This window comes from Schistocerca americana, chromosome 3 (assembly GCF_021461395.2).
Source record: "Schistocerca americana isolate TAMUIC-IGC-003095 chromosome 3, iqSchAmer2.1, whole genome shotgun sequence".
NCBI classification, from domain to species: domain Eukaryota; kingdom Metazoa; phylum Arthropoda; class Insecta; order Orthoptera; family Acrididae; genus Schistocerca; species Schistocerca americana.
The window spans coordinates 149,083,256-149,110,395 of NC_060121.1; the positions used below are offsets into that span (position 1 = coordinate 149,083,256).

The 27,140-nt window shown below is 44.7% G+C and overlaps 1 protein-coding gene across 1 annotated transcript in view; it reads left to right on the forward strand.

Annotated features, from left to right (window-relative positions):
* LOC124605933 (15-hydroxyprostaglandin dehydrogenase [NAD(+)]-like) overlaps window positions 1-25,809 on the forward strand; it is a 42,589-nt gene extending 16,780 nt beyond the window's left edge. Inside the window, exons 4-6 of the mRNA XM_047137891.1 lie at window positions 5,311-5,484; window positions 8,877-9,031; window positions 25,428-25,809. Coding sequence (XP_046993847.1) covers window positions 5,311-5,484; window positions 8,877-9,031; window positions 25,428-25,545 — 447 coding nt within the window. The 3' untranslated portion in view covers window positions 25,546-25,809. The remainder of the gene's footprint in view (window positions 1-5,310; window positions 5,485-8,876; window positions 9,032-25,427) is intronic.
* The last annotated feature ends 1,331 nt before the right edge of the window (window positions 25,810-27,140 follow it).

Below are 27,140 nucleotides of genomic sequence, written 5' to 3' on the forward strand. Positions count from 1 at the left end.
TCTTCTTAGTGTATTCATCTCTTGGTCTCCCTCTACAATTTTTACCCTCCACGCTGCCCTCAAATACTAAATTGGTGATCCCTTGATGCCTCAGAACATATCCTACTAACCGAGCCCTTCATTTAGTCAAGTTGTGCCACAAATTTCTCTTCTCCCCATTTCTGTTCAATACCTCCTCATTAGTTATGTGGTCTACCCATCTAATCTTATGTAGCACCACATTTCGAAAGCTTCTATTCTCTTCTTGTCTAAGCTATTTATCGTCCATTTTTCACTTCCATACATGGCTGCATTCCATACAAATGCTTTCAGAAACGACTTCCTGAGACTTAAATCTGTACTCGATGCTAAAAAATTTTTCCTGCTTCAGGAACGCTTTCCTTGCCATGGCAGTCTATATTTTATGTCCTCTCTACTTCTACCATCATCAGTTATTTTGCTTCCCAAATAGCAAAACTCATCTACTACTTTAAGTGTCTCATTTCCTAATCTATTTCCCTCAGCGTCACCTGATTTAATTCGACTACATTCCATTACCCTCGTTTTGCTTTTGTTGATGTTCGTCTTATATCCTCCTTTCAAGACACTGTCCATTCAGTTCAGCTACTCTTCCAGGTCCTTTGCTGTCATCGGCGAATTTCAAAGTTTTTATTTCTTCTCCATGGATTTTAATTCCTACTCCAAATGTTTATTTTGTTTCCTTTACTGCTTGCTCAATATACAGATTAAATAACATCGGGGATAGGCTCCAATCCTGTCTCACTCCCTTCCCAATCACTGCTTCCCTTTCATGCCCCTCGACTCTTATAACTGCTATCTGGTTTTTGTACAAATTGTAAATAGCATTTCGTTCCCTGTATTTAACCCCTGCCTCCTTCAGAATTTGAAAAAGAGTATTCCAGTCAACATTGTCAAACATTTTCTCTAAGTCTACAAATGCTAGAAACGTAAGTTTGCCTTTCCTTAATCTATCTTCTAAGAGAAGTCGAAGAGTCAGTATTGCCTCACGTGTTCCAACATTGTACGGAATTCAAACTGATCTTCCCCGAGGTCGGTTTCTAACAGTTTTTCCATTCGTCTGTAAAGGATTCGCGTTAGTATTTTGCAGCTGTGACTTATTAAACTGATAGCTCGGTAATTTTCACTCTGTCTACACCCGCTTTCTTTGGGATTGGAATTATTATATTCTTCTTGAAGTCTGAGGATATTTCGCCTGTCTCATACATCTTGCCCACCAGATGGTACAGTTTTGTCAAGGCTGGCTCTCCCAAGGCTATCAGTAGCTCTAATGGAATGTTGTCTACTCCCGGGGCCTTGTTTCGACTTAGATCTTTCAGTGCTCTGTCAAACTCTTCACACAGTATCATATCTCCCATTTCATCTTCATCTACATCCTCTTCCATTTCCATAATATTGTCCTCAAGTACATCACCCTTATATAGACCTTCTGTATACTCCTTCCACCTTTCTGCTTTCGCTTCATTGCTTAGTACTGGGTTTCCATCTGAGCTCTTGATATTCATACAAGTGGTTCTCTTTTCTCCAAAGGTCTTTTAAATCTTCATGTAGGCAGTATCTATGTTACCCCTAGTCATTTATGCCTCTACATCCTTACATTTGTCCTCTAGCCATCCCTGCTTAGCCACTTTGCACTTCCTGTCGATCTCATTTTTGAGACTTTTGTTTTCCTTTTTGCCTGCTTCATTTACTGTATTTTTGTATTTTCTCGTTTCATCAATTAAATTCAATATTTCTTCTGTTACCCAAGGATTCCTACTATCGCTGGTCTTTTTACCTACTTGATCCTCTGCTGCCTTTACTATTTCATCTCTCAAAGCTACCCATTCCTCATCTACTGTATTTCTTTCCCTCATTCTTGTGAATCGTTCCTTAATGCTCTCCCTGAAACTCTCTACAACCTCTTGTTCTGTCAAGTACTTGTCGAATCCATGGCACGCAGAGTTAGTGGTGGATTTTGTTCCAGAGGTGAACCAACACGATTTTAAGTAGGTGGTCATAATGTTATAATGAAAGCCATATCTTATTCCGGTATGGAGAAAATAGAAGTTAAATAATTTATTTGACCGCGCTGTCTGAGTGCACCACGCGCAAGTATCCTGCAGTTCAGTCGTGAAGAGGAAGACATTTTGCACCAACAGTCACATAATAGAATAGGTGAAACGCTTCTTCATATTTAGGCCAGAACTTGACAGAAATTTCGTTACACTTACACTCTAATAGCGCGATTACCTAATTTCGACTAAGTGTCATTGTCAAGCACGTGTAAAACCAACATGGAGAATGACTACATTGTCTGCATACATCGCCACGTATAAATAACACATTACACCCCACACACTAGGATAAACATTATTGTAGGAATGCATTACTTAAATTTGTAACATCTGTATTTCATGTCATTTCCAAATCAATCTTAATTAGAAGTAAAAACTAGCTATTTTACGTCATTTTACGAAAGGACCCACACTACAGTGACACCTTTTAAGGTCGTATTCTGAATTTTACTCTACCTGCAACAACATGGTAACTGACAGGAGCTGGTAATTTGTTGTTACAGATACATATTCATCCAAAGACTCTCGATAGCACGTATCATACGTTACGTGCATCAATACAAACACCTGAACAGTGTTTCATAACTGTCGTCTCTGTTGTAAGTAAAGTTGATTTATCCGTTCACTGTCCCAGAAAAGGAAAAATTAAGAAGTAAAATAAAATCGCTGGACGAAAACACCGATAGTTACAAAACAAAATGGCTTCATTGTCATCTGACGCTAAAAATAGCAGCAGTTCACAGCTTGCACATGTGAAGAATAATGAATTTAAAAGCTTATGTGATAAGTTTTTAACGGAAGATTCATCACAACTTGTTTCATTATGGTTTCATTTCAAAAAAGTTTCTGTGTAGTTAGATTACTTCAATTTGATGAACTCCAGCTCGAGCAGTAGCGAAAAGCAGCTATCGTTTCACGATTACTCGCTTTCAATAAGGCATCGAGCGCAACGCTCCACCTCACACAAACGAAAGGAGCCGCCATCTGCTTTCGTTTATGTATACTGTCTACTCTATGGTTTAGTAATATTATAGTTCTTTATATTACGTCAGGCTTCGTGAGTTAGTTCCACCCAAAGCGCATATCGATAGGGCTTTGACTTCCTCAACAGGAAATGTCTTCCTTTTTAATCTTAGAATGTATCTGATCAGAGAGTTTACGTTAGCTGTTCACAAACAAACTTACTCCACTTTACATATGATGGCCCCGCTACGCACAGCCCGATGTTGGTAACGTGTGGCCCTCAGCTAAGTGATGTAAGCTATCACATTGCAGGTTGAATATGTGATTTGTACGGTGGTGTAATACTTCGTTTTTCCATAGCTCTGAAGATGATCGCGTTGGTCGTGCGAAACATGTCAAAATGCTGCTCCGCAGTTTTAATTTGTATATTTTAAGTCCAGGAAAAGTTATAGTTACAGTGTACGAGTAGATATATTGTGTGCAATGCACGTAACTATAGAAATATGTATGTTCACATTAACTCTTCTTCTCTGTATGTCTATTCTATGTCTCATTTTTGAAACACATATTTATTTCGGGTACAGCAGAATAAGTGAAAGGCAACTTACTTACCTCTGGGATTGTTTTAAAATTATGCTTATCTCTTGTGAAATACACTACTGGCCATTAAAATTGTTACACCAAGAAGAAATGCAGATGATAAGCGGGTAGTCATTGGACAAATATATTATACTAGAACACACATTTGATTAAATTTTCACGCAATTTGGGTGCATAGATCCTGAGAAATCAGTACCCAGAATAACCACCTCTGGCCGTAATAACGGCCTTGATACGCCTGGGCATTGAGTCAAACAGAGCCTGGATGGCGTGTACAGGTACAGCTGCCCATGCACCTTCAACACGATACCACAGTTCATCAAGAGTAGTGACTGGCGTATTGTAGCGAGACAGTTGCTCGGCCACCATTGACCAGACGTTTTCAGTTGGTGAGAGATCTAGAGATTGTGCTAACCAGGGCAGCAGTCGAACATTTTCTGCATCCAGAAAGGCCGGTACAGGACCCGCAACATGCAGTCGTGCATTATCCGGCTGAAATGTAGGGTTTCGCAGGGATCGAATGAAGGGTAGAGCCACGGGTCGTAACACATCTGAAATGTAACGTCCACTGTTCAAAGTGCCGTCAATGCGAACAAGAGGTGACTGAGACGTGTAACCAATGGCACCCGATACAATCACGCCGGGTGATACCCAGTATGGCGATGACGAATACACGCTTCCAATGTGCGTTCACCGCGATGTCGCCAAATACGGATGCGACCATCATGATGCTGTAAACAGAACTTGGATTCATCCGAAAAAATGACGTTTTGACATTCGTGCACCCAGGTTAGTCGTTGAGTACACCATCGCAGGCGCTCCTGTCTGTGATGCAGCGTCAAGGGTAACCACAGCCACGGTCTCCGAGCTGATAGTCCATGGTCCTGCAAAGGTCGTCGAACTGTTCGTGCAGATGGTTGTTGTCTTACAAACGTCCCCGTCTGTTGACTAAGGGATCGAGACGTGGCTGCACGACCCGTTACAGCCATGCGGATAAGATGCCTGTCATCTCGACTGCTAGTGATGCGAGGCCGTTGGGATCCAGCACGGCGTTCCGTATTACCCTCCTGAACCCACCGATTCCCTATTCTGCTAACAGTCATTGGATCTCGACTAACTCGAGCAGCAATTTCACGACACGATAAACCGGAATCGCAATAGGCTACAATCCGACCTTTATCAAAGTCGGAAACGTGATGGTGCGCATTCCTCCTCCGTACACGAGGCATCACAACAACGTTTCACCAAGCAACGCCGGTCAACTACTGTTTGTGTATGAGAAATCGGTTGGAAACTTTCCTCATGTGTAGGTGTCGCCACCGGCGCCAGCCTTATGTGAATGCTCTGAAAAGCTAATCATTTGCATATCATAGCATGTTCTTTCTGTCGGTTAAATTTCGCGTCTGTAGCACGTCATCTTCGTGGTGTAGCAATTTTAATGATCAGTAGTGTAAGATCTACGTTGGCCTACAGACTGCAGGTCTAAAGAGTAAATTGAAAATCGATTTACAAGTGTCTTTATTGCTGTTATCACAAACAATGTCGTTTTCAACTTCCTGGTTTCCACAGCAGTCTTGACGTTGTGAATGCCAGACAGATGCTGGGTAAACGGCAGATGGGTGTTTCCTTCCCTGTTCCGCTGTAATCATCAGGCTGCTGGTCTGTTCCACAGAAGGGGGTGGTGCACGGGATGCTGCTGGCGTTCAAGCACATGGGCAAGGAGGGCGGCGGCCCCGGCGGGCTGGTGGTCAACGTGGCGTCCATCGTGGGCGTCTCCGTGGTGGCCAACCTGCCCATCTACTGCGGCACCAAGCACGCCGTCGTCGCCATGACGCGCGGCTACGGGGTGAGTCCAAGCGCTGCCACGCCCACTGCACCGCGTGCCTCACTTGCAGTCTGTTGTCTCTTGTCTCCAGTGCCGGCTCGAGTCTGTAACTCATTCGGTACACGAAAGTCTGCGCACCACAGTGATCCGATAATTAACTCCTTCAGTCTGATGTAATTAAATTTTCCTTGAGACATTTGAGTCTCAGCTTTATCCACTATAATACTAAAAGCTGAAGAAATGAATTAAAATCTGTGCCGAGGCGAGGACTTCAACTCTCCTGAAGATGTAAAACGAAGTATGTTTTAGGGAGGCGCTTGGGCTACGGTAGTGTCTGGAAATGCGTTATGTACACTGCTGTAATGGCTAGCATACCTACATAGGAAGCAACAAGACTGGAGTAGGATAGTTGGTGATGCTGTGCTACCTGTGCTGGTGTGGTGGTGCATGCAATGGCTAGCACACCAATGCAAGAGACATGGGTTCAAGACGCGGCCGTGGCACAAATTTTAATTCTTCATTTTATATCATTATCGTACTTCAGTTTGGTTGCATTTACAAATTCGAATTATAGCGTCTGTCTTTTTCACTTTTAACCGTGTTTGTTTATCGAAATTTTACGTTAGCTACATTGCATGACCAAAAAAAAATGAACCTCCCTCGAGGAGAGGGGGAAACGAAATGAAATTTCGCTCGTTGAGTGGTTACATGGATTTTTTTTTCCAGATTACAAACGATGTTGAGATCTGGTGATTGTGGTTGTCAGGAGAGGTATGATAACTCATCCTTGTGCTCACAAAAACAGTCCTGGACTATGCTAGCTGTGTGAACGGGGTACTTGTCTAGGAACACAGAGTCACCACTGGGGAACAAACACTGCACCGTGGCAAGGACCTGATCAACCAAAATGCTCACATAATCCTTGGCAGTAATGCAACTTTACAGAGTAAACGTGGGGCCTATGGAATACCACAATATGACTGCTCAAAACCATCACCAAACCCCTGTCATGTTTCATTCTTGGGACGTGAACGCGACTAGAAGTTGCAAAGAGTGTGGAACAAGACTTATATGACCGAATGACTTCTTCCATTGTTCCATAATCCATGTATTATGGCTGGCCTTCTACGTTTTCAAAGTACGGCCATTTGCGTCACTAACGAGTGTTTTTGGAATTCCATCTCGCCCTCAATTCTCTGTTTATGGAGTTCCCTTCGTGTTGTTTTGATGCGGACAGGGCTCAGAATTGTGACATTCAGTTCTGCAGTGACTTTTGCAGCTGTCATCTGTCTCTCTTCTTTACACTTTTCGTCAATGACCGTTTGTCACGATCAGTCCACACACATTCAAGTCCGCTTTGTGACTTAGCGGATCATATTTTTCCATTTTCTTTAAATGCGGTATAAATCTTCGCTACTGTGTCTCTTGAAACACCAAACATTTTGGCTCCCTTGTCTGGTACCGCGTGCTGCGGAATTTGAATCCCCGCCAGACTTCATGGACGTCGAAGACCCCTAGAGGTCTCTGCACCATCGCGCCGTAAGCTGGGGCGGCGCGCGCCTCCTGTTCCGCTTTTAGTGTGAGGGCGCCACAGTGGAACACATGGTTCTAGCGGCCAATAGCGGCGACCCCGATAGAGTACTTAGGCGCGTGCCTCTCGCTCAGCCAGTTCTACCTCACCATTTATGGCCGTCCTATCCACCTCACGCCTACCCTCAAATACCTTGGCCTCACACTCGACCGCCACCTCACCTGGACTCCCCATCTCCTTACCATCCAAAACAAAGCTCACAACCGCCTCCGCCTCCTGAAACTCCTGTCTGGCCGGACGTGGGGTCTGCATCCTTCCACCATCCTTCACACCTACAAATCCATGATCCGCCCCATCCTTTGTTACGCCAGCATCGTTTGGATTTCCGCCCCTCCCCAGTTCTATAAAGCCCTCCAAATCCTCGAACGCCATGCACTCCACTTCGCCTTCCGCATCCGCCTTCCGTCCCCCATGCGCATCCTCTATGACCTCATCCCCTTCCCCCACCATCTCCTTTTCCTTGAACACATCTGCACACTATATATTGTCCGCCGCCTTGATCCCCCCTCACCCCCTGGTGTCTCCCTTCCTCTCCACTCCCAACCAGTTGCCGCGCCTTTACCGTTGTGTCCCTCCCTCTCTCCATCTCCACACCCTCCATCTCCTTTCCCAACACAACTTCCACCGTCTACCCCTCCCGGATGATGAGCTTCGCCCTGACATCTACCCTTCCTACCAACTCTTCCTGCCTCCTCCTCAGGGCTCCCTCTCCTCCCCCTCCCTCCTACTGAGCGGATTTCCCCTCCTACTCCCCCTCCATTTCTTGTGCCTTCTTTCAGTGTCTCTGCGCTCCCTCCTGCCCTGTCTTCCCTTTTCCTCTCCCGCCCCATGTGTCTCCTGCCTCTTCGTGAACCCACGGTTGCCCCTCCTCTCTTCATCCCACCGCTTCCCCAGCTGCCCCATGCTCTCCCCTCCTTTTCCATCCTCTCTGACCTTTCCCTCGGCAGGTCCCACCTGGTAGTTTTATTCTTCGTCGTGTGTGCATGCGCATCCAGTGTCTTCTCTGTGTTTTAAGAATCGTGTCACTCGGCTGAAGAGCGGCGGATTGTGCTGCTGACAGCCCTCCCCTGCCCATATGGGGCAGGGGAATGAAATCACAATAAAGAAAAACAAAAAAAAAAAAAGCTCAGCCAGCGAGTCTAATCTCGCGTACGTCTGTAGACACATCGCCTCGCGTTAGACAGCTTGCTAACTTACTTGTTCTGTGTACGAGTGGACTTGTTTGTTAGGTTTCCTTGTGACTTTGTTGTTCGATGTTGTCGTTCGCTCTGTCCTTCGTTGGTCGTGTCTGTCCTTTCCCGTTGTGTTGTTGTTGTTCGTTCTGTCCTTCGCTGGTCGTGTCCGTCCTCTCCCGTTGTGTTGTTGTTGTTCGTTCTGTCCTTCGCTGGTCGTGTCCGTCCTCTCCTGTTGTGTTGTTGTTCGCGGGCCTCTCCGCGGGTCCCGCCGCGCTTTCCGTCGTTTTCACCCCACGACCGTCCCGGTCGCAGTTACACCACCTTGGTTATGCAAGCACCCACCACACGAGTGCCAACAATTTGCCCACGGTGGCATTCGCTTGTCTCCGAGACAACTATATGCAACATTGTTTTGGGAACGATTGGCACTTGCAGTGTACTGAAGACATAGCATATGCGCCGTTCGTGGTCAAATACAACAGGACCCGTGGGCTTGGGCAGTATCTGCATTTGTGTTCAAGCGAGCATTTCACGCGGTGTTTTCGTGTTTTTATCCAATCCCTGTATTGTTAAATGGAGATTTATGCCTATTATTTTCCCTGCAGCTGGTAAGGTGCCGTATTGCCAGGAGTGACGTGGTGTTTCAGATGCCAGTGAACGTGGAGCGCACGGGCGTGAAGGTGGTGGCGCTGTGTCCCGGGGCCACCGACACGCCACTGCTCAATGACGCCAAGCACTACCTGCTGCACCCGCAGCTCGCCGGCGACCTCCAGAACGCCATCGACACCTTCGGCATGAACAAGTGAGTCTGATGACCACGTCCAACAAAACGCGCGGTACCTACTTTCTCCATCTCCGTATTCTCCATCACCTTCTCCATCTTCTTCATTTTGAACTCTATCTCATCCAGAATGCCATCGACTGTTCCAGCATGTAGAAATGAGCCTGGAGCCATCAGCTATCACAATGGACTGTGGCCTCTTTCATAATGCTGTACAGTCTCCCTCATCATCTACATCTACAAGCCCATCACCATCATCTTCTCCATCACCGTCACCCTCTACATTATCTCCCGAATGTTGCTGACACCTTCGGCATTTACAAGTGAACTTGCTGGCCACATACAGCAAAACGCACAGTGACCACTTCCACAGTGCTTTAATATCTCAGCCACTATCTCCGTCATGGTCTGTGTCACCGTCTCCGTCATCTTTTCCATCACCTTCTCCACCACTTTATACATCTCCATCGTCATCACCAGCTTCTCCATACCTACAGCCTTTTCCATCTGAATAACACCATCGGTACCTTTGGCACTTAAGAGTGAGTCAGCTGCCCAAATCCAGCAACAGTGCATGGTGACCAAGAAGTCAAGCCTCAACCTGCCTCTGCAATTTTACCTCTACAGCTTAACATCTAAGCGTCCCTTCATTACCAAATGAATCGACGATTTCTTGATGCGCCGGCCGCGGTGGCCCAGCGGTTCTAGGCGCTTCAGTTCGGAACAGCACGACTACTACGGTCGCAGGTTCGAATCCTGCCTCGGGCATGGACGTGTGTGATGTCCTTAGGTTAGTTAGGTTTAAGTAGTTCTAAGTTCTAGGGGACTGATGACCTCAGATGTTAAGTCCCATAGTGCTCAGAACCATTTGAACCATTTTCTTGATGCCTCAGAATTCCTATCAACCAATCTCTTCTTTTACTCAAGTTGTGCCACAAATTTCTTTCCTTCCAGCTCAATCCAGTATCTTCCCATCAGTTATTCGATCCAACCATCTAATATTCACCAGTCTTCTACAGTACCACATTTCAATAGCTTCCATTCTCTTCTTGTCTGAACTGTTTACCGTCCACATTATACTTCTTTACAAGGCTAAATTCCAAAAAATAACACTTGATAATACTTTCTAACCCTTAAATTTATATGTGATATGAGCAAATCTCTCTTTTTCAGAAAAGCTTTCCTTGTTACTGACAGTCTCCATTTCATATCCTCCCTAACAAAAGTTATCTACTACTTCAAATATCGCCTGATTTAATTCGACTACATTTATTTACCCTTTTATAAATTTTGTTGATATCCCTTCTACGTTGAGAATTTCAAATACTTTCTCTGAACCCACAAATACTATAAACATAGGTCTCCCTTTCTTTAGTTTATATTCTGGTAGCTCATAGTCACATTGCATCACGTGTTCCTGCATTTCTCCGTAATACAAACTGATCTTCGTCAGCGTCTACCAATCTTCTGTAATTAATCTGTGTTAGTATTTGGCAGCTAAGACTTAATAAACTGACGGTTTGGTGATATTCAAACCTGTAAGAATCTAACTTCCAGCAAAATGGAGTTATTACAATGTTCTTTAGCTCTGACGTTATTGCGCCTTATGTATCTTGCACAGCACTTGGAATAGCTTTGTCATGCTACACTCCTGGAAATGGAAAAAAGAACACATTGACACCGGTGTGTCAGACCCACCATACTTGCTCCGGACACTGCGAGAGGGCTGTACAAGCAATGATCACACGCACGGCACAGCGGACACACCAGGAACCGCGGTGTTGGCCGTCGAATGGCGCTAGCTGCGCAGCATTTGTGCACCGCCGCCGTCAGTGTCAGCCAGTTTGCCGTGGCATACGGAGCTCCATCGCAGTCTTTAACACTGGTAGCATGCCGCGACAGCGTGGACGTGAACCGTATGTGCAGTTGGCGGACTTTGAGCGAGGGCGTATAGTGGGCATGCGGGAGGCCGGGTGGACGTACCGCCGAATTGCTCAACACGTGGGGCGTGAGGTCTCCACAGTACATCGATGCTGTCGCCAGTGGTCGGCGGAAGGTGCACGTGCACGTCGACCTGGGACCGGACCGCAGCGACGCACGGATGCACGCCAAGACCGCAGGATCCTATGCAGTGCCGTAGGGGACCGCACCGCCACTTCCCAGCAAATTAGGGTCACTGTTGCTCCTGGGGTATCGGCGAGGACCATTCGCAACCGTCTCCATGAAGCTGGGCTACGGTCCCGCACACCGTTAGGCCGTCTTCCGCTCACGCCCCAACATCGTGCAGCCCGCCTCCAGTGGTGTCGCGACAGGCGTGAATGGAGGGACGAATGGAGACGTGTCGTCTTCAGCGATGAGAGTCGCTTCTGCCTTGGTGCCAATGATGGTCGTATGCGTGTTTGGCGCCGTGCAGGTGAGCGCCACAATCAGGACTGCATACGACCGAGGCACACAGGGCCAACACCCGGCATCATGGTGTGGGGAGCGATCTCCTACACTGGCCGTACACCACTGGTGATCGTCGAGGGGACACTGAATAGTGCACGGTACATCCAAACCGTCATCAAACCCATCGTTCTACCATTCCTAGACCGGCAAGGGAACTTGCTGTTCCAACAGGACAATGCACGTCCGCATGTATCCCGTGCCACCCAACGTGCTCTAGAAGGTGTAAGTCAACTACCCTGGCCAGCAAGATCTCCGGATCTGTCCCCCATTGAGCATGTTTGGGACTGGATGAAGCGTCGTCTCACGCGGTCTGCACGTCCAGCACGAACGCTGGTCCAACTGAGGCGCCAGGTGGAAATGGCATGGCAAGCCGTTCCACAGGACTACATCCAGCATCTCTACGATCGTCTCCATGGGAGAATAGCAGCCTGCATTGCTGCGAAAGGTGGATATACACTGTACTAGTGCCGACATTGTGCATGCTCTGTTGCCTGTGTCTATGTGCCTGTGGTTCTGTCAGTGTGATCATGTGATGTATCTGACCCCAGGAATGTGTCAATAAAGTTTCCCCTTCCTGGGACAATGAATTCACGGTGTTCTTATTTCAATTTCCAGGAGTGTATATTGCCCCAACTATCCCAGTATATTGAGGAATTTTTTCCTTATTTCGACTTGTGTGGTTCCGTGCTCTGTCAATTCAGTTCAATATCTCATGTATTATCCAAGGATAAGATATGTTACCCAATGCGATATCAGATTCTTCTCACAGTATCGCTTCTCTTATTTTATGTTCATCTACTTCCTCTTCTGTTTCCATAATATCATCTGCAGGTATCTTTATCCATCTTTCGACCATGTCTTGTTTGGCCACTATCTCATTATCTAGCTCTTGAGGTTCATATAGCTTCTTCCCTTTCCTACTGAAATTTCTTTAGTTTTCCTTTAGGTAATGTCGCCTCATGGTCTCCTCTACAGCTTTGTATTCTCCTCGAGCTTTGCTGTTTTTTCACTTTGTCAGTCTCATTTTCTAGACTTCAGTATTCCCATTTGCATGTTCTATTTCTTGCATTTTTATACGCTTTCCTTCTGTCAGTTAATTTCAATAACTCGTCTTATCCATATATTTTTACTGGGCTTTGTTCTTTTGGGTATGTGATCCACTGCTGGCTTCACTCTTTCATCTCTCAGAGCTACCCATTCATCTTCTGTTGTATTACTTCGCCCTGTTTCAATCAGTTGCTGCCTAATACTCCCTTCGAAGCTCTCAAGAACCTCAAATCGCTTCAACATATCCACGTCCCTTCTTTTTAATTTACTAGCTTCTTACAATTTCTTCATTTTTAATCTGGAACTAGTAATCAATAAATTTCTGAAATGTTTATGATGTGGCTTCGAACTCTCGTCTTACCATTAGATAAACTGTACGCAACTTTCCATTCTGTCCAGGCCTCTTACACGTACACAATCTTGTTTCATGTGGCTCTGCGTAAAATTAAACAAGGTCGCTTCTCCTTTTATTCCTTTCCTCCAGTTAATATTCTGCTATCATTCTTCCTTCTGTTCCTTTTCCTACTCTCTAATTCCAATTTCACATCAAAATTAAATTTTAGTCTTTTTCAAAAATTTGAAAAATTTCTTATCTTCTCGTATATTCCTTCAAGCTCTTAATCACCAGCGGAATTAGTAGGCTAATAAACTTGTCCTACTGTTTTGTGTCGACTTTGTGTCCATGGCTGTGATAATACGTTCACTATGCTTTTCACAGTAGCTCACCCGCATTTCTATTTTCTTATTTATTATTAGGTCTAATACTGCATTACCTCTAATTGATAATACATTGAATAGATTGTAGTTTCCGTACAGAAATCCTCTTCTCCGCCCACCACACTTCATTAGTTCCCACTGTTTCTAATTTTATGTCTGTCTTAATTTCTGTACATCCCGGATTAAGTGAACCAACATTAAATGCTTCGACGCGTAGAAAGCTAGTTTTGTTTTTCCCGATGACAACCTCCTCCTGAGTAGTCACCACCCCGAAGATGCAAATGGAGGGTTTTTCCCCCTCCGGAATGTTTTACCCATAAGGACACCGTCTTCATTAAATCACATAGCAGAGCTGTACGTCGTGACAAAAAGTAAGGGTTACAGTTTACCTTTTACTTTCAGCTGTACACAAATTGTGAATCCACTTCGTAATATTTACTAATGCTGTAATCGTCAAAACGTGTCTCTTCCTTCAGACTTTCATGCATGTCTTAATGTCATTATGATGTAATACATAGTCTCCGTATAAACACAGACATTGTGTAAACCATTTCTGCTTTTGCCTTGCTTTCCTGATTTTCAATTCCTTTGAGTACCTGGGCGCTCTGCCACTGACAGCTTACAGCCTTTGCCTATAACAAAAATGTCTCAGGTTTTTGCTTTTTCTTTCGATAAGATTCTACTACGCTGGCCATTGAACGCATCATGTATTACTCTTTTGACAGCCACTGCCCTTCCTTCAGAATCTCTCTCTATACATGGTGAAGAAAAAAATTCCGTACTTGGTGGTCGGCATGCGATTGCTCCTCGAAATTCAAGACAGAAGTGTATCTAGCAAAACCAAGCCCTGCCAATAGGTTTAATAGGAATTCTATTAAAAACATAAACAGGGGCTGGCAATGCTATAACAGCGTGCAGCATGGCCAAGAACAGGGGTAGTATAAACTCTGCGTTGTGTATGATCTGTCCCATTAGCTCAGTGAGGCGTGGAAATGCCCTGCATAGCGATATGCAGATTCGGGGACCTTAAGAGTCGCGTTCGCGCCAAACATAATTTTTGCAGTTCAAAATGGTTCAAATGGCTCTGAGCACTATGGGATTTAACTTCTGAGGTCATCAGTCCCCTAGAACTTAGACCTACTTAAACATAACCAACCTAAGGATATCACACACATCCATGCCCGAGGAAGGATTCGAACCTGCGACCGTAGCGGTCGCGCGGTTCCAGACTGTATCGCCTAGAACCGCTCGGCCACCCCGGCCGGCTTAATTTTTGCAGTTAAAACATCAAACTGTATCCAATTTACACCTTCACAGTGCCGTATATTGTGTATTTCTTTCTATTACTGTTACGTCTATTTAAGTATTAAGACATAAGATGAACTTCTTACAGACGTAAACGACCACTTTGTTTCGTCCATGGCACAAATAAAGCCAATAGAAAACAATAGTGGATACAACAACATCGTCTGTGTTCAACGAGCTACAAAAAACATAACAGGTAGGCTATAATAGATTGAAGATATTGCTATGCGTATGACGTCCCGGCTTACCTGCAAAGAGCTGGTGCATACAAGTACGAGCAACCATCTCTTTGGAGGAGATGTTCAAAGCGATCACTTTCGTATACATCCATGGGTGGATTACTATAAACTTGTTCCTTTAAGTGTCCCCCACAAATAAAAACCTAGTGAATTAAGGTCCGGGGGACGCAGAGACCAAAACATTGAACCTCTACGACCAATCTATAACCCAGGAAACGCTTCATTTAAATAGTTACGCACATATATTCTAAAGTATGTCAGTGCACCATCGTACTGAAACCATTGCTATCGCCAAACACCAAGTTGAACGTTTCCTAATGCGTCAGGCAAAATATCGCAAAGAAACGTAAGACACAGGGGCGTATTGAACTTGTCAGACAACAGGTAAGGGCCCAAAAGCCAAAATTCCAGCCTGCAGTCTTACTCCAAGGCGTAACTGAAAGCCGCCTTGACAGGCGACATGTGGGTTGTATTCCGACCAATAACAGCTCTTCTGGAGATTGAAAATACCTTCCCGAGTGAAGCTAGAGTCATCAGTCCATATCACAATATTTGTAAATTATTCATTATCTTTCGATTGATACAAAAGCCATTCACAGAAATGTACTCGTCGAATGTGGTCTTTTGACCGTTGGAGCTGAGTTAACATATACTGATATGGACGCAGTTCTTCGTTGTGTAATACTTCAACGACCATTCTTTGAGATATCTGGAACTGCCATACAATATCACAGGTACTCCACCAAGGTGATTGGTGAACGGTTTCAAGAATCGCGTTCTGTGTTTGTGGAGTACGTCTAGCCCTTGGACGATCTCTGTCCATTACTTGTGGACGAAGGTTACCGGTTTCCCGTAGGCGGTGCTCGAGATGACGAAAAACATTCTTATCATAATGATGCCTTTGAGGGTACTGTGCTGCATACGCAGCAGCAGCAGCAGCAGCAGCAGCTCGGTTTTCGGATGCACCCAGCACCAAAAGCATATCGACGTATTCAGCGTTTGTGTACTCCATCGGGAAGCCGCCCTACATCAACCTGACAGGACCAATTATGCTTGTGCACTGCATAGACACATACAAAACTCCGTCCGAACAGGCCTTGGAAGGCCCAAGGGTACCGATCGGCCCACAGGCGTCACTGGAAGCGGCTATGGAGGGACATGTGGTCAGCTCACTGCTCTCCCGGCCGTATGTCTGTCTACGATACCGGAGCCGCTACTTATCAATGAAGTAGCTCCTCATTTTGCTTGACAAGGGCTGAGTGCACCCCGCTTGCCGACAGCGCTCGGTAGACTGGATGGTCACCCATCCAAGTGCTAGCCGGCCGTGGTAGCCGAGCGGTTCTAGGCGCTTCAGTCCGGCACCGCGCCGCTGCTATGGTCGCAGGTTCGAATCCTGCCTCGGGCATGGATGTGTGGTAGTTAGGTTTAAGTAGATCTAAGTCCTAGGGGACTGATGACCTCAGACGTTAAGTCCCATAGTGCTCAGAGCCATCCAAGTGCTAGCCCAGCCCGACAACGCTTAACTTCGGTGATCTGACGGGAACCAGTGTTACCACTGTGGCAAAGCCATTGGGCATAGACACATACACGCAGTTAAATAGATCCCATTGTCATGTGATAGGATATGGTCACATGAAAAAATGGTGTCCTGCTTGTAAACGACAAGAAGTATGGAACGGACGTCTAAAAAATAAAAAAAGAACCTGACGAGGATTCGAGCTATAGCTTCAGATGTGGGTGTGATGCCCAGCAGTCAACTTTTTTTTTTTTTTTTTTTTTTGGTCATCAGTCTACTGACTGGTTTGATGCGGCCCGCCACGAATTCCTTTCCTGTGCTAACCTCTTCATCTCAGAGTAGCACTTGCAACCTACGTCCTCGATTATTTGCTTGACGTATTCCAATCGCTGTCTTCCTCTACAGTTTTTGCCCTCTACAGCTCCCTCTAGTACCATGGAAGTCATTCCCTCATGTCTTAGCAGATGTCCTATCATCCTGTCCCTTCTCCTTATCAGTGTTTTCCACATATTCCTTTCCTCTCCGATTCTGCGTAGAACCTCCTCATTCCTTACCTTATCAGTCCACCTAATTTTCAACATTCGTCTATAGCACCACATCTCAAATGCTTCGATTCTCTTCTGTTCCAGTTTTCCCACAGACCATGTTTCACTACCATACAATGCTGTACTCCAGACGTACATCCTCAGAAATTTCTTCCTCAAATTAAGGCCGGTATTTGATATTAGTAGACTTCTCTTGGCCAGAAATGCCTTTTTTGCCATAGCGAGTCTGCTTTTGATGTCTTCCTTGCTCCGTCCGTCATTGGTTATTTTACTGCCTAGGTAGCAGAATTCCTTAACTTCATTGACTTCGTGACCATCAATCCTGATGTTAAGTTTCTCGCTGTTCTCATTTCTACTACTTCTCATTACCTTAGTCTTTCTCCGATTTACTCTCAAACCATACTGTGTACTCCTTAGACTGTTCATTCCGTTCAGCAGATCATTTAATTCTTCTTCACTTTCACTCAGGATAGCAATGTCATCAGCGAATCGTATCATTGATATCCTTTCACCTTGTATTTTAATTCCACTCATGGACCTTTCTTTTATTTCCATCATTGCTTCCTCGATGTACAGATTGAAGAGTAGGCGCGAAAGGCTACAGCCTTGTCTTACACCCTTCTTAATACGAGCACTTCGTTCTTGATCGTCCACTCTTATTATTCCCTCTTGGTTGTTGTACATATTGTATATGACCCGTCTCTCCCTATAGCTTACCCCTACTTTTTTCAGAATCTCGAACAGCTTGCACCATTTTATATTGTCGAACTCTTTTTCCAGGTCGACAAATCCTATGAAAGTGTCTTGATTTTTCTTTAGCCTTGCTTCCATTATTAGCCGTAACGTCAGAATTGCCTCTCTCGTCCATTTACTTTTCCTAAAGCCAAACTGATCGTCACCTAGCGCATTCTCAATTTTCTTTTCCATTCTTCTGTATATTATTCTTGTAAGCAGCTTCGATGCATGAGCTGTTAAGCTGATTGTGCGATAATTCTCGCACTTGTCAGCTCTTGCCGTCTTCGGTATTGCGTGGACGATGCTTTTCCGAAAGTCAGATGGTATATCGCCAGACTCATATATTCTACACACCAACGTGAATAGTCGTTTTGTTGCCACTTCCCCCAATGATTTTAGAAATTCTAATGGAATGTTATCTATCCCTTCTGCCTTATTTGACCGTAAGCCCTCTAAAGCTCTTTTAAATTCCGATTCTAATACTGGATCCCCTATCTCTTCTAAATCGACTCCTGTTTCTTCTTCTATCACATCAGACAAATCTTCACCCTCATAGAGGCTTTCAATGTATTCTTTCCACCTATCTGCTCTCTCCTCTGCATTTAACAGTGGAATTCCCGCTGCACTCTTAATGTTACCACCGTTGCTTTTAATGTCACCAAAGGTTGTTTTGACTTTCCTGTATGCTGAGTCTGTCCTTCCGACAATCATATCTTTTTCGATGTCTTCACATTTTTCCTGCAGCCATTTCGTTTAGCTTCCCTGTACTTCCTATTTATTTCATTCCTCAGCGACTTGTACTTCTGTATTCCTGATTTTCCCGGAACATGTTTGTACTTCCTCCTTTCATCAATCAACTGAAGAATTTCTTCTGTTACCCATGGTTTCTTCGCAGCTACCTTCTTTGTACCTATGTTTTCCTTCCCAACTTCTGTGATGGCCCTTTTTAGAGATGTCCATTCCTCTTCAACTCTACTGCCTACTGCGCTATTCCTTATTGCTGTATCTATAGCGATAGAGAACTTCAAACGTATCTCGTCATTCCTTAGTACTTCCGTATCCCACTTCTTTGCGTATTCATTCTTCCTGACTAATGTCTTGAACTTCAGCCTATTCTTCATCACTACTATATTGTGATCTGAATCTATATCTGCTCCTGGGTACGCCTTAAAATCCAGTATCTGATTTCGGAATCTCTGTCCTACCATGATGTAATCTAATTGAAATCTTCCCTTATCTCCCGGCCTTTTCCAAGTATACCTCCTCCTCTTGTGATTCTTGAACAGGGTATTCGCTATTACTAGCTGAAACTTGTTACAGAACTCAACTAGTCTTTCTCCTCTTTCATTCTTTGTCCCAAGCCCATATTCTCCTGTAACCTTTTCTTCTACTCCTTCCCCTACAACTGCATTCCAGTCGCCCATGACTATTAGATTTTCGTCCCCCTTTACATACTGCATTACCCTTTCAATATCCTCATACACTTTCTCTATCTGTTCATGTTCAGCTTGCGACGTCGGCATGTATACCTGAACTATCGTTGTCGGTGTTGGTCTGCTGTCGATTCTGATTAGAACAACCCGGTCACTGAGCTGTTCGCAGTAACACACCCTCTGCCCTACCTTCCTATTCATAACGAATCCTACACCTGTTATACCATTTTCTGCTGCTGTCGATATTACCCGATACTCATCTGACCAGAAATGCTTGTCTTCCTTCCACTTCACTTCACTGACCCCTACTATATCTAGATTGAGCCTTTGCATTTCCCTTTTCATATTTTCTAGTTTCTGACATTGCACGCCCCGACTCGTAGAACGTTATCCTTTCGTTGATTATTCAATCTTTTTCTCATGGTAACCTCCCCCTTGGCAGTCCCCTCCTGGAGATCCGAATGGGGGACTATTCCGGAATATTTTACCAATGGAGAGATCATCATGACACTTCTTCAATTACAGGCCACATGTCCTGTGGATACACGTTACGTGTCTTTAATGCAGTGGTTTCCATTGCCTTCTGCATCCTCATGTCGTTGATCATTGCTGATTCTTCCGCCTTGAGGGGCAATTTCCCACCCCTAGGACAAGAGAGTGCCCTGAACCTCTATCCGCTCCTCCGCCCTCTTTGACAAGGCCGTTGGCAGAATGAGGCTGACTTCTTATGCCGGAAGTCTTCGGCCGCCAATACTGATTATTTATCAAAATTTAGCCGGTGGCGGGGATCGAACCCGGGACCGAAGAAGTTTTGATTACGAATCAAAGACGCTACCCCTATACCACGGGTTAGCTACAACGGGTGGTATGGCAGTGTGATGTGGTACACGTTCGTCTGTACATTCTCATGTGCTGCACAATGTGGCAATGTTGCCACCTCTTCGTTTTCATACATGTGTTTTCAAAATGCACCCGATCTGATTTTGCTAGATAAACTATTGACTTGATTCTGGATGAGGAACCGCATGCCGATCTCCAAGTGCGGCATTTTTTCTTCACTCTGTACACAGCTGTATTCTTCGTTTTATATGTATTGTGCAGTAACGGCTGTATCCTTAGAAGTTTCTTTATAGTGTTTGTATACCAAGAAAGGTTCCTCCAATGATGAGCTGTTCTTATTGACACATATCGATCCATTGGATGGTCAAGTAGCCTTCTGAGTATGAGCGACAGTGCTCCTACACGCGCCTGCCCGTATATACGCAGTGCTGAACCTCCAGGGGTTCAGAAGACGACTGCACGGAATGTACAAGACGTACGGAAAAATGACACGTGTCAGTGGATACAGCATCTCTCCAAGTTTTTGACTCACATTATAGGCGCTCAAAATAAGAACCGTATACGACACGGCAAATGTTAATACAGGCGGCAGGGCACATGCGTATAATTAATTAAACTCGTTGCTGCCGTAGCTATGACAGCAGCCCGCTTTTGGAGATCTGTTCATTGGGTCGCCTGTCTGCAGGCGCGGAGTAATTCGGTGCGACAGTACGGAGCGGACGATTAGTCTACGTGGTCTGACTCGCTTGCAACTACGCCACGGCACGCGTTACGAATAGAAACTTGGAGAGATGGTTGGTTGGTTGGTTTGGGGAAGGAGACCAGACAGCGTGGTCATCGGTCTCATCGGATTAGGGAAGGATGGGGAAGGAAGTCGGCCGTGCCCTTTCAGAGGAACCACCCCGGCATTTGCCTGGATTGATTTAGGGAAATCGCGGAAAACCTAAATCAGGATGGCCGGACGCGGGATTGAACCGTCGTCCTTCCGAATGCGAGTCCAGTGTCTAACCACTGCGCCACCTCGCTCGGTTGGAGAGATGCCTGATCACCGATCTGTGACATTTTTCTGTATTCCTTGTGTATATACTGACAGAAAAAAAATCCCAACAGAAAAATAACAATCAATATACAGTAACGAAATTTCGGGAATACATTCGTCTAGGTAATATATTTAAGTGATTAACATTCCATAATCGCAAGTTAAGTACGCGCGAGATAAGCCACTAGACATGTGGAATGGTGAGATGTTAATAACCAGCGTAACCGCCGGAACTTGCGTGCTTTGTGTTGTACAGGTTCCAGATGTCAGTTTGTGGGATTCAGTTCCTTGCCTGTTGCAATGGTCGGTCAATACAGGGATGGTAAATGCTGGAATTGTCCTTTGATGGTGTCCTATATGTGCTCGATTGGCGACAGATCTGTTCGTCGAGCTAGTCGCGGCAACATGTTGACATTCTGTAGAGCATGTTGGGTTACATTAGTGGTATGCAGACGAGTGTTATCCTGTTGGAAAACACCACCTGGAATGCTGTTCATGATTGGCAGCAAACCAGGTCGAATCACTGGACTGTCGTACAAATTTCCAGTCAGGGTGTGTGGGATAACCACGCGAGTGCTCGTGCTGTCTTACGAAATCGCACCCCAGACCATACCTCCAGGTGTAGGTCCAGGCAGACAGGTTGGTTGCAGGTCCTGCACTGGCCTCCTTCACACACGGCCATCGCTGGCACTGAGGCAGAAGAGGCTTTCATCAGAAAACACAACAGACCTCCACCCTGCCCTTCAATGAGCTCTCCCTTGACACCACTGAAGTCGCAAATGGCGGTAGTTTTGGGAGAGAGGAATGTACACTACAATGCATCTGGCTCGAGGCTGTCCTTAAAGTAACCGATCTGTCATAATTGGTTGAGTCACTACGGTGCCAACTGCTGCTCTAATGTCTGCTGCAGACGCAGAATGATGTGCCATAGGTATACTGCTGTAAGGTCAGATTCGCACCTTACATGAGACCTTTACAAATCGCAATGAGAAGGTGAAGATGACACCTAACGTAAATCGACAATTATGAGAACATTTGCCTATCAATATGTAATGTAAAAAGGGATGACAGTCAATCGACGGAAATTAATACACCATTCCTATGTCTTTGAGTAGAAGGTAGAAAAGGGAACACGAGTCGCTTTTAGTTTTGTAAAGCCAGCTCCACAATGGCGTAGCGAAACTGTGCTGCAGGAGTTACGCCGGCAACCACCTAAAGGGGTGGGAGAAAGGAGGACAGCGACCCCGGGCCAGGTGATTCAAGCTGGAGGGCCGCCTGAAGCGAGGGCATCACTACAAGAGCAGAGAAGAAGCTTTAGAAAACTGCGTTTCGAAATTCCAACGGGATACGAACAAAAGCAAGTGACGCATTTTCGTCCAGCGAGTGCGACACACGGAAAGGTCAATGTACTCTCGGCGTCTAGAATGGGCACAAAACGCCCAACTGGCGGAAACTCACTAGGAAGGAGAAAACTACTGAAGTTTCGACGCAGTTTGATAGAAGGGACGTTGTCATTGGTAGAGGATGTTTCTACAAAATGAGAGGAACGCTCCTATTGGTCGAAAAAAGCCTTGATGTGAAAAAGGAACCCAAGTGGAGGGAGGCAGTTCTGCCATGAGTAGGACAAGAGGGAAATTTTGGAAGGGACTCTTCTCTGAACTGGCGTCAAGCGCAGAACGGAGTGCTTAACGCTCCGTACGAAGCAGAGAAGAAATTGGTGTGGACACTGCATTCACTGTGGCTGCACTCCAGCTAAAATTAGCTGTAGCAAGTTTAGCTCCAACTGTGGAGAAACAAACCAGCCAGATTAGTTAATTGTTCTTGCGAGAACTGAGAGGTCACTTTAATATGCACGCTGCTCCAACCATGCACGTGTATATCGCCACATAATAAGACTAGGGCTGAGTACATGTTTTCTAGCATAACGAGAAACAGAGGGAAAGTTCTGCTGGAAAGTTCAGCAAAGGCCAGATTAGTTTTGTAGGAATTTCAGTGGGAGAGAGCTGCCTTGCAGACAGCAGCACGTCGCAGCTTAAGGTAAATATGCGTGCAGAGGTGTGAACTTTGTTGGTTCCCCAGCTTGCGTCCACTGTAAACTCGAGCGGCCTTGGGTAATCTTGCGCTAAAATTTGTCACTTGGCAAACCATCCACCGTAGACTTGATTGTCATCCTAAATAGTACCGAACTTTGAACCGGAATCGGTCGATTTTCGTAGTACTGACCAACATCATAACGTATGTGTAGGAGCAATTTTGTAAAGAAACGTCCTATTAAACTTTCATATTATTGTGCTTAGAATTAATGTAAAGAAACTTCGAATTAAACTTTCATAATATTGTGCTTAAGATTAATGTTCTTTCAGAGAGTTAATATTTAAAATTGTTGTGTATAATCTTATTTCACTTTTTAGTGTTGGCAAGATGCGTTATCCATTGCCCTGTTTCTATGTTGGCGAGTTGAAAACTGTGTGAGAAGCTGTAATTTGGTGAGAAATATTGCGGCATTAAACTTGTCATTTCACCTCACACAGTTGTTCTCAATTGAAGAACAAGCATAAACGAAACCCCCGGAACCATACACTGCAAACACGACACCCTTCCCTCTGGGCAGTACCACGTGGCCGCCTGGAGCCAGATCTTGTTGCCCCTGTACCTTCCTGTGAGCACCGCTGCCAGCAATCAGGCACAGTGGCTATATTCTTGCCAAGTGTTTCTGCAGACGGAACATCCAGCTTGTCGTAGCCCTATTACGCGACCTCGTTCAAACTCAGCGAGGTGCTGATAATGGTGTCGTTGTCGTCTTAAATGGATTCTTGACCAGCATCAACTTACTATGTCCAGTCTCAAAGGTAACTACCGTCCTCACCCGCTACGGAGCTTATTTAAAGCAAAACTGGTTTGTATTCTCACGGCGACGCAACAGCGCCACTCTTCTGCGACTGGAGCGAAATATGAATAGATCTCATCTTTCATATGTCGAAACATGCCTACCAACTTTCATTTGTTTCACACAACTCCTATTTCGTGTTATGATTTTTTTTTTGTCGCAGGATGTAACGAGTGTAACTGCTGATATTTTTATATACGGCACGTTAATATGTATAAATATCAAGGTACTTGTTGTTTTTCCTCTGTGTCTAACACTCTTCCCACAAACACGTCACAAACGTTATGACCTGATGTGTTCTGCACAGTCGTAACTGCAGCACCGAGTGGACTGCTGCTGTCACTATAGAGTAACTGTTTCGTGTCCACCCTTCAACACCTGACCTGCTGCCCAGGGGAAAATAAGTATTAATGGCTTGCTCTTGTCACACATATTTGGGGGTACTATCCAACCTAAAAACATATAGCTCCTAATAGCTACACTACTGGCCATTAAAATTGATACACCAAGAAGAAATGCAGATGATAAACTGGTATTCATTGGACAAATATATTATACTAGAACTGACATGTCATTACATTACTGCTAGTGATACGAGGCCGTTGGAATCCAGCACGGCGTCCCGTATTACCCTTCTGGACCCACCAATTCCATATTCTGCTAGCAGTCATTGGATCTCGACCAACGCGAACAGCAATGTCGCGATACGATAAACCGCAATCACGATAGGCTACAATCCGACCTTTATCAAAGTCGGAAACGTGATGGTACGCATTTCTGCTCCGTACACGAGGCATCACAACAACGTTTCACCAGGCAACGCCGGTCAACTGTTGTGTGTGTATGAGAAATGGGTTGGAAACTTTCCTCATGTCAGCACGTTGTAGGTGTCGCCACCGGCGCCAACGTTGTGTGAATGGTCTGAAAAGCTAATCATTTGCATACCACAGCATCTTCCTCCTGTCGATTAAATTCCTCGTGTGTAGCACGTCATCTTCGTGGTGTATTGTTATCACAAGTGCCTAACGGTCACTCACATCAGTTTCAGTGAGAAAATTTCGAAAAAGGCCGGATCTATCTGGTGACATTAAATCTATTGTACTGATAATTTACACGGCTGATCCCGGCGGAGGTTCGAGTCCTCCCTCAGGCATGGGTGTGTGTGTTTGTCCTTAGGATTATGTAGGTTAAGTAGTGCGTAAGCTTGTGGACTGATGACCTTAGCAGTTAAGTCCCATAAGATTTCACACACATTTGAACATTTTTTTTTGATAATTTACTTGCGAAACAATATTAAAATAAAAGATGCTACACTCTTTCACCATCCACTGACCATTTTAATTAGCACTTAGTTATCGGTGATCACACAGTCGTGAATGCAGTAGTCCATGAAGACAGCTCTTGTTATTCAAGGAAACAGAGAACCTGTTACACAAGGAACGTTCCTAAGCTCCCTTCTGAGGCTTTTTGACATTACAGCAGACTGTTTATCTTGGTAACTAAGCATTTCCAAACCCGTCTTGATATTACTTCCCTTCCTCTTTATACGTCATTAAGCCGATGCTTCATTGTTGCTCACTGTTTTCCATACACCTCGTGTGTTGCAAAGTAGCTATGAGGAGGGAGAGGTGGTGAGTCGTACAGAGCAGCCACTGCTGTGTTGCAGGCCGGAGCAGATCGCGGAGGGCCTGATGCACGTGATCCGGAACGCCGAGTCCGGCTCTGCGTGGGTCTCGAACCTGGGAGACCACTACGAGGTGCACTTCCCGCAGCTCCACAAGTGAGGCGCGTCCGCCACTCCTCTAGAGCTGTACTCGCCCGCTCTACGCACCCTTTACAGTGTATGTTTTATTTGCCTGTACAATAAAATGTGAACCAAACAATTCCTACAGCAACTCTACTTCATGTGTCTGACTCCATTTTCTCATACATTGTTTCCCGTTACCTAGTCTCTGAAACAGCTTGTGCTACTGTTTTACGACACTGATTATTGCACTAAAAAGGTAGTGTTCAGGAATTTGAAGTGTAATAAAATGGTTTGTATGACTTTTAGCGTGACAATTATTGAACTGTATGAAATAAAATCGTCTAACTTCTGAGCGGCTTGCGTTAGAACTAGAGACGGGCAATCTCGTTCATTCTTGAGAACTAATACACTGGTGATCGCTCTTTTTTGGGAACCGTTCATTTTTACTCGTTCACCGTTCATTGGTGCTTGGTATGTGGTTCTTATGAAAAACTGAATATTTGTAGCATAGGTGACTGAAGATGGAAGGCGCCCATCCCCCCCACCCCACCACCACCACCACCCCCTCCCATGGAGCACAGAGTTTTTATTCATAACAGAACTCTCACACGCTTGTAATTTTCGTGATTCTGTAAAACGTCTCGTTAAGCCAACTGTAGCGTTATGTGGCTGATCGCATTGATGCGCCACCCTGTACCACTGAAATAATATTGTAGAAGTTTTCTCTTTACAAAATCTGACACCAAACACTCTATTACATAGCGCGGGCTTCATTCGGTTGTAAGTCGGTCTGCCCTCCATAACAATGAACAAGCCTTTTTACCTTGGATCAAAAACGACGGAAAATGGCCTCTCTTGTGTGCCTTGCCTTTTTACAAGTATTTCTTCTGCTGTTTATCGAAATAGTGAAGTAAGCTGATATGCCATTTTGTTACCTGAGAAGATGTGTATATTACATAACACGTAATTTTTATGTAATTAACGTAGCTATAAATACATTTTAGCCCTCTGTTTCCTGACGTAAGAAAAAATTTACTTTTTAACATTTTCTTTGCAGAATTTATGCTATTGTGGCCTCAAATGACGGTAGGATTTTTTGTAAAATTTTATTTTATTTTTCACAATTTTTTTCCTCCTGGTACTCAGAAGTACCGTCAGACTCCATGGACAGAATCACAACATGCGCAGTAAAATGCTCCAATTTTTATAAATTGTGTTTTATTCCACATAAATATTAAATATTTTTACATTAGAATATTAATTAACAGAAATACGATATTTCTGATTTTTTTTTTTTTAATTTCGCATAAATTTATTCTAGAGCAACTTCACAATACATAGTAACTTAGCTATACATTTTTGACAGTATATACATATCACATATTTAGTGATACTTCATGAAATTGTAGGAAACTTCTTTTTCTCATTGCAGCACAATACATGTACTACATTGGGAATGTGGTCTCGACTGAATTTTATTTTTTGCACACATTTCGCATCGTCCTCTTTTACAACTGAACACTACAAAATGGTTTCCTCGGTTGCCAAGACGTACATCCTTCGGAACAGAAAAGTTATCCTTCCTTCTCTTTGGGAGAGTTATTCCATCTTTACCAGAGTTTCTCTTTTTGA